Source organism: Cajanus cajan, chromosome 9, assembly GCF_000230855.2.
Source record: "Cajanus cajan strain Asha chromosome 9, NIPB_CcT2T_4, whole genome shotgun sequence".
NCBI classification, from domain to species: domain Eukaryota; kingdom Viridiplantae; phylum Streptophyta; class Magnoliopsida; order Fabales; family Fabaceae; genus Cajanus; species Cajanus cajan.
Window position 1 is genome coordinate 3,542,637 of NC_138525.1, and position 8,093 is coordinate 3,550,729.

The 8,093-nt window shown below is 35.6% G+C and overlaps 1 protein-coding gene across 1 annotated transcript; it reads left to right on the plus strand.

Annotated features, from left to right (window-relative positions):
* The first annotated feature begins 1,692 nt into the window (after nt 1–1,692).
* Nucleotides 1,693–7,884, plus strand: LOC109790519 (uncharacterized). Its single transcript, XM_020349700.3, has 2 exons — nt 1,693–6,029; nt 7,117–7,884. Exons 1-2 carry the CDS (start codon nt 3,383–3,385, stop codon nt 7,452–7,454), a joined length of 2,985 nt encoding a protein of 994 aa, XP_020205289.1. The 5' UTR covers nt 1,693–3,382; the 3' UTR covers nt 7,455–7,884.
* Nucleotides 7,885–8,093: the final 209 nt, after the last annotated feature.

Genomic DNA, 8,093 nt, shown 5'->3' on the forward strand with positions numbered 1-8,093 from the left:
CTTTGCTCAGTGGATGATATCAGATAAGCATGAGGCGTATGAAAGGAAGCTTTATATTATGATTTTTCAATTTAGACCTGTACCCAGTGCTGTTTTTGGCACTTTTATATATATATGTACACTGGAATATATCAAATTTTTTAAGTAAAATTTTGTGTTTGAGTTTCTGAAATAAAAGAATTTAGTCAATCAAATTTATTGTAAATATCGATGGTTAACAAAATTGATAAATATTTAAGATAATTATATATATTATCTGATTGCACACTTTGGAAAGATTAGGACATCCATGTTCGAAATCTAGAAGTGAAGCAGAAAAGTAGTTGGCTTAATGGTAGAAATGGGTCCTAAGTAGTGAGTCCACTACCCAAAACAAAGGAAGGAATTCCCAGAAATGGGACCACCATGTCTTCCAATTCTACCATAGACCCTGCCAATATTAGCTTCCTGCCATCCACCAATTTCGATTGGTCACAAAATACAATTTTAGGTAAATATAAAAAAGATTCAAACTGGTCCACATTTGGAGAGAGAGACATCGAAGAGATCAATATGATGGATCCCAACATAACATGGTCTCAAAAGAAGAATCCATGGCTTTGCCTTTTCCTTTTCACGTTACGGTGTAAAGTGATACTAAGGGTTAAAAGAAGCACTGAGGTCAGATGAGCCTCCTTGTAGAACACTGTGCCTTTTTTAAAGTTTAATAAACATGTATAGTATAGCTAAAATCAAATTAAAAAAAAATAGTATGATTTTCAGGATACATATAAGTTATCCACATACAGAAAGTTTTTAATTTTTTGAAAATCAGACGCTGGAAATATTAATTTCCATGTTTAATTTATTTTTTTTAAACTGAGAAATAATGTTTTGTCCTTCATAATAATTTTTATATAGATTTTCACGAAACTATTTTCATTGATGGAAAAGCTAACATTTTCAAATTATAAATATTTATCACAAATCAAACATATTTTCTATTATTATTATTATGAATTATGATTCTTAAATATGAAAGAATTTATGATATAATAAATGTTGCTTATAGTAAATATATTAAGAGCAACTTTAATGGAAGTTTTTTGTCATTGGAAGGTTCTGACGTGGCAATATGAGTTGTTTGAAGAAGAGAGAGAGTTGCTTCCTGAAGCAACCGTTCCTTATTAGATTTTGGGAACGTTTCTGAAATAATAATGATGAAAATTAATTTCATATAACATTTATGTATTTACTATTACTTTATTTTATTTTTAATATCTATTTATTGTATATTTTTTCTCGTAATTTATTATCTTTCATTATAGTGCAATTATCCTTTTTAATAATAATTTAAATTTGGTTTATAAATGATTAGGAAAAAATTTTTAAAAATTTAATTTATTAAAGTTTCTTACCATTGAAGTAAATTTGTGTTTAAGTTACTTAATACTAACATGACACACTAGAGACCACTTTTTCTATTTTTCAACGTGTGAAGCAACTCAATGAGTTGCTTTAATAAGATGCCCTAAAAATATGATAATAATAATTTTATTAATTAATAGTGTAAAACTATCTTACACTCACTATTTATAATCATTAAACCCAAAAAATTTATACTATGATTTGTAGATGATAATATAGTATTGTACTTTTATTTTTATGAAATGAAGCTAACTAGAAAGAAAGAAAGAAAGGGGTCCAGGGGACCAATGGTATCCACCTAAAAAGAAATTAAACTGTTGGAGTTTATGAGCTGACCTAGGTTACTTTCCTTCATCCTCATTATTCGATCATGAAGATTGTCTCGTTCATTACATCTATGCATAGTCTGAGTTGGCTGCCACTCAATTCATATATTGTATATTATTTTTCTTTCTTCGAATTTTCATTTTCATTTTCATTTTTATTTTTGGGAAGACGGGCTGACTAGGATTGGGAACTAAGATTTACTTTCTCAAAACCCCAGAAAAGGAAAATTGAACATATGTTTCTTAGATTTACTTTCTCAATTCAGCTTGTTGGGATCTAGATGTATTGATTGGGCTGGTGATGACCTGATGGGTACAACATCATCTAACCATGTTCTTTAAAATTTAGAGTTCAATACTTTTAATTTCATCCCCTTTTCCTTTTTCATCTATATGCATTTTTTTAAAATCATTCGTGACGTAATTTGCGGAGAAGGACGTTAATCGATCTAAAAGATGATTCCTAGCTTCATCTTCTGATTGAGAGTATCAAACTTGAAAACAACTTTTTTCTTTATGATTCCTTGATTTAAATGAATGATGCGCTCAACTTTAGGACATGCCAAAGTGAACTACTTTAATGTGTTTTGATCACTAGCATGAATTGATAATAGTTTTCTCTTTTCATCGCGTGAACCGAGTTATCAAACATCAAAGGTTCGAATTGTCTGAATGATATGAACAGGGTATCAAAAGTAGACCTCTTTCAAGTTGCTCAGAAGTTTCTTTCTCCATAATTATGCATAAAGTTATTCATATCTGATATTCATATCTGATATTCATACATGCGTTGTTACACAATAATGTTTTCACCCCATCAACTATTTTATCACACCATTCTCTTCATTGCAACACAAACATTATATAAATAAAATTTCTGTTAGACTCTTGGAGATATGCCTTTTTTCTACAAAATCATTCAGGTGTCCTTATTCAATAATTTTAGCCTATGTAATAAATGGCTTATGACATAGTACGGGAGCTTCTATGACATATATATACAGAGAGTTTAATATTCTTTTATTATTTGTTATATTTTAAAATATAAATTAAGTTTCAGTGATGACACCCCACCACATTCTCTTTTTCAAAAACCAGAAATAAAAAAATAAAGGTACACTCAGCATGCACATTGTATCAATTTATTCTTGCCCATGATTGGTATCTATAATATGGTCTAAGATTATATCCTTTCATCCAAATCTGATTCATCAGCTTCCCTGGTGGACTCGGTTTGTTAATAAACAAAAAAAAAACAAAGGAAAAGCTAAAGGCAGTGGTGCTACTAGGCTCAAAAACCGACAGAACACAAATAAAAGAAAATTTAACTGGGTTATGAAACGGTCCATGGTTAAACATTTCTATCCAAACACTGCTTTTGCTTTTGCTTTTTAAAAGCTAAAGATGACACCAAAGTAGTGTGTATGTGTGTGTGTTTGTGTGGGAGAAAAGAAGAGAGGGAAAAGAGAAGAGGACATAGGATGCTGCAACACTGTTACCTCTGAGCTCCTTAACATTACATACACTCACACAACACTCTCTCTCTATCTCACTATCGCCTACTTCATATTCATATTCACTTATTCCGTAGAATAACTCTATGATATTCCATCTGCACAACCTTAACCTCTAAGCTAGTTATCCCACAAATGGGAACTCCAACTCCAACTCCAACAACAACAACAACTCTTAGCCTTGTACTTATTCTCCTCCTTTTGTGCTTAGTATGGCCTTGTTCTTCTGCTTCTTCTCTTCCCATGTCTCTTAGAAGGCAAGCCTCTATCTTGGTTTCCCTTAAGCAAGATTTTGAGGCCAACACTGAATCCTTGAGCACATGGGACATGTCTAACTACATGTCCGTTTGCACTTGGAAGGGCATTGAGTGTGACCAAAAGAACAGGTCAGTGGTGTCATTGGACATATCCAACCTCAACCTTTCTGGCACACTTTCACCAGCCATCACAGGACTCAGGAGCCTTGTGAGTCTTTCACTTGAAGGGAATGGCTTCTCGGGAGGGTTTCCTAGTGATGTTCACAGGCTAGAAGGGTTGAGATTCCTCAACATATCTGTCAACATGTTCAGTGGGGGCATGAGTTGGGAATTCTCTCATTTGAGAGAGCTTGAGGTGCTTGATGCTTATGACAATGAGTTCAATTGCTCACTCCCTCTTGGTGTGATTGAGCTACCTAAGCTTAATTCCTTGAATTTTGGCGGGAATTATTTTTATGGTGAAATCCCTCCAAGTTATGGAGACATGGTGCAGCTCAACTTTCTGTCTCTTGCAGGGAATGATTTGAGGGGGGTCATACCAGCTGAGCTTGGAAACCTCACTAACCTGACACAGCTTTTCTTGGGATACTATAATCAGTTTGATGGTGGAATCCCTCCTCAGTTTGGTAAGTTGGTTAATTTGGTTCATCTTGACCTTGCAAACTGTGGCTTGACAGGTACAATTCCACCTGAGTTGGGAAACCTCAAGAAATTGGACACTCTCTTTTTGCAAACTAACCAGCTCAGTGGCTCAATCCCTCCCCAAATTGGCAACATGAGTGGCCTCAAGTGTCTTGATCTATCAAACAATGAGCTAACAGGAGACATTCCAAATGAGTTCTCAGGCCTTCATGAGCTCACCCTCTTAAACCTGTTCATCAACAGGTTGCATGGTGAAATTCCACCTTTCATTGCTGAGCTACCGAAGTTGGAAGTGTTGAAGCTTTGGCAGAACAACTTCACAGGTACAATTCCTTCTAAGCTTGGCCAGAATGGTAAGTTGGCTGAGCTTGACCTGTCAACAAACAAGCTCACTGGATTAGTGCCTAAATCTCTATGCCTTGGAAGGAGACTGAGGATTTTGATCCTTCTCAACAATTTTCTCTTTGGATCTTTACCTGCTGATCTTGGCCAATGCTACTCCCTCCAAAGAGTTCGTTTGGGGCAGAACTACTTGACAGGACCAATACCAAATGGTTTCCTCTACTTGCCTGAACTGTCCCTTTTGGAATTACAGAACAATTACCTCAGTGGTTGGCTTCCACAAGAAACAAGCACTACACCCTCCAAACTTGGACAGTTGAATCTATCAAACAACCGCTTATCAGGGTCTCTACCAGCCTCCATTGGAAACTTCCCCAACATGCAAATTCTGCTGCTTCATGGAAACAGAATCTCAGGAGAAATCCCTCCAGATATAGGGAGGTTGAAAAATATACTCAAATTGGATATGAGTGTCAACAACTTTTCAGGCAGCATTCCTCCTGAGATAGGTAACTGTTTGTTGCTCACGTATTTAGATTTGAGCCAAAACCAACTATCAGGCCCTATTCCGGTTCAGGTTTCCCAAATTCACATTCTAAACTATCTCAATGTCTCATGGAACCACCTAAACCAAAGTCTCCCCAAGGAACTTGGGGCCATCAAGGGCTTGACTTCAGCAGATTTTTCTCACAATGACTTCTCTGGCTCAATACCAGAGGAGGGGCAATTCTCAGTGTTTAACTATACATCCTTCATGGGAAATCCTCAGCTCTGTGGATATGAGTTGAATCCATGTAACCATTCTTCAAATGCAGTGTTGGAGTCTCAAGACAGTGGCAGTGCAAAACCTGGAGTTCCAGGTAAGTACAAGCTTCTCTTTGCAGTGGCACTTTTGGCTTGTTCATTGGCATTTGCAACCTTGGCCTTTATCAAGAGCAGAAAGCAAAGGAGGCACTCCAATTCATGGAAGCTCACAGCATTTCAGAATCTGGAGTATGGAAGTGAAGACATCATAGGGTGCATAAAGGAAAGCAATGTCATAGGAAGGGGAGGGGCTGGTGTTGTATACCATGGAACCATGCCTAATGGAGAGCAAGTAGCTGTGAAGAAGCTTTTGGGAATCAACAAAGGGTGTTCTCATGATAATGGCCTCTCTGCAGAAATAAGGACGCTGGGAAGGATCAGGCACAGGTACATTGTGAGGTTGCTGGCATTTTGCTCAAATAGAGAGACCAATTTACTTGTTTATGAGTACATGACAAATGGAAGCTTGGGAGAGGTTTTGCATGGGAAAAGGGGAGAGTTTCTCAAGTGGGATACTAGGCTGAAAATAGCAATAGAAGCTGCAAAAGGGCTTTGCTATCTGCATCATGATTGCTCCCCTCTCATAATCCACAGAGATGTTAAGTCAAACAACATATTGTTGAACTCTGAATTTGAGGCTCATGTTGCTGATTTTGGACTTGCCAAGTTCTTGCAAGATACTGGGACATCAGAGTGTATGTCTTCCATTGCTGGTTCTTATGGTTACATAGCTCCAGGTACTTAATTTTAATATTTAAGTATATAAGTCAGTTAGTCTACAAAATCATAACTACTTCAAGTAGATTTTCATTGACTACACTACACACTAAATTCAAGTAGATTTTATGTTCATGGGATATCATTGTCTAGATCATTGTTTTGACCAAGTGAAATGATTCGGGAGAAGGTTTTTCTTTTCTTTTTTTTTTTGGATAATGACATCACTGAGATTTGAACTTAAAATTTTGTATTAATTACTCAAACTCCTCGCTACTAGATTGACTCTAATATATTTTTAAGGTAAAGGATATAAACAGAGATGATTACCTCAGGCCCATTTAACAATCAAACATTCTAGCAAGAAAGTCAATGGGAATTGAATTAACATGCTTTTCTGTTTGCTTGTTTGTTTGTTTTTAGCAGAAAAAAAAAAGTATTTTCTCTCTTTTACGTTTTTGCCACTGTAGCATTCACTTGCTATTTTCTGGGACCACCATGTCCCTCATGTACGTGAATTTCTAGATTGGGTGAAGGCTCCACTAACACAAAGGAAAATTCTTTCAATCTTTAATACTTTGCTTTTCCTCACCTTAACTGGGCTTGTGCTTTTGCATGCCTTGAAACCATAAACCCGTAGTATTCAAACCAAAACAAAATCACAAATAATCCTTTTTTGACCGACACCAACCCACTATCATATCTATAACAGCCACCAAATGCACATTAACCGAAAGCATATGCTTCTTCCAATTGAGGTCTAAGATTTGCTTTCTCAAAACCCCAGAAAAAGAAAATTGAAACAATTTAGAGGCACAATGCACCACTAGCTTATCTTTTTCCAAATTCAATTTGTTTACTTGAAAATTAAAAATAAAGTTTTTCCCTTGTATGTCTATAAAACTATTAATGAGTCAGTCTTTTCATCATCATCACCATCATCATAATCATCATTAGTACTATTATTATATACTCATACACTTTCCCCATCTATGACATCTATTGTACTGTCATAGCCACAAAGACATACACAACAACTTTAACTTTTGAGCTAAAATGTGAAAGCTAACTATTATTGTGTACTGATTTTGATTTATATGATGACAGAATATGCATACACATTAAAAGTTGATGAGAAAAGTGATGTGTATAGCTTTGGAGTGGTGCTGCTAGAACTATTGACTGGAAGAAGACCAGTAGGGAATTTTGGTGAAGAGGGACTAGACATAGTTCAATGGACCAAGTTGCAAACAAATTGGAGCAAAGACAGAGTGGTTAAGATTCTTGATGAGAGGCTATGTCACATTCCCTTAGATGAAGCAAAGCAGGTATACTTTGTGGCCATGCTGTGTGTTCAGGAACAAAGCGTGGAAAGACCAACCATGAGGGAAGTGGTGGAAATGCTTGCACAAGCAAAGCAACCAAACGCATTTCAAAAGCAGTGATCTACTACCAAAGAACCAAAGGAAAAGTTAAAGAACAAATAAAGAAAAAAAGCTGAGTCTACACATGTGCCTTGCATGTGTTGATGTTGTCGGTTGGTAAAGATGTCAATTTTCCTAACTAGTTTGTCATTTGAGTTTTAAAGGGGGTTTTGTTTTTGTTGTTTTTTTTTCTTTTCCCTTTGTTAATTAACACTTAGATGTGGGAACAAGTGACATGCATATGTTGTAGGCATAGTGGGGAATTTACTATAGTTGGAGAATGATGGTAAAGGTGAAAGGAATTAATGTTGATAGTACCTGAGAAGTCTTTGTACAATACATGGGGATTGGAGTTAGATTCCTTGGCTTTCGTTTACTACTTGCTTGTAATATTTCAGGAATTATTTGATATTTATCACCTACATAATCAAATCTATAACATGTCAGATCAGAGTACAATTTTCTTTTTACCTCTGCTTTACCATAATTCAAGTGTTCTTGTGGGGTATGCTAAAATTTTTGAAAATAGATTTTGCATTTTGACATAATTTAATAGCATGTATTCTCACACAGTTTAATTGAGCAATGTCTTGAAGATTTATCTTATTTGAATCCACATTTATAATTTCGATGCATCACCATACAGTAAAAAAAAATATA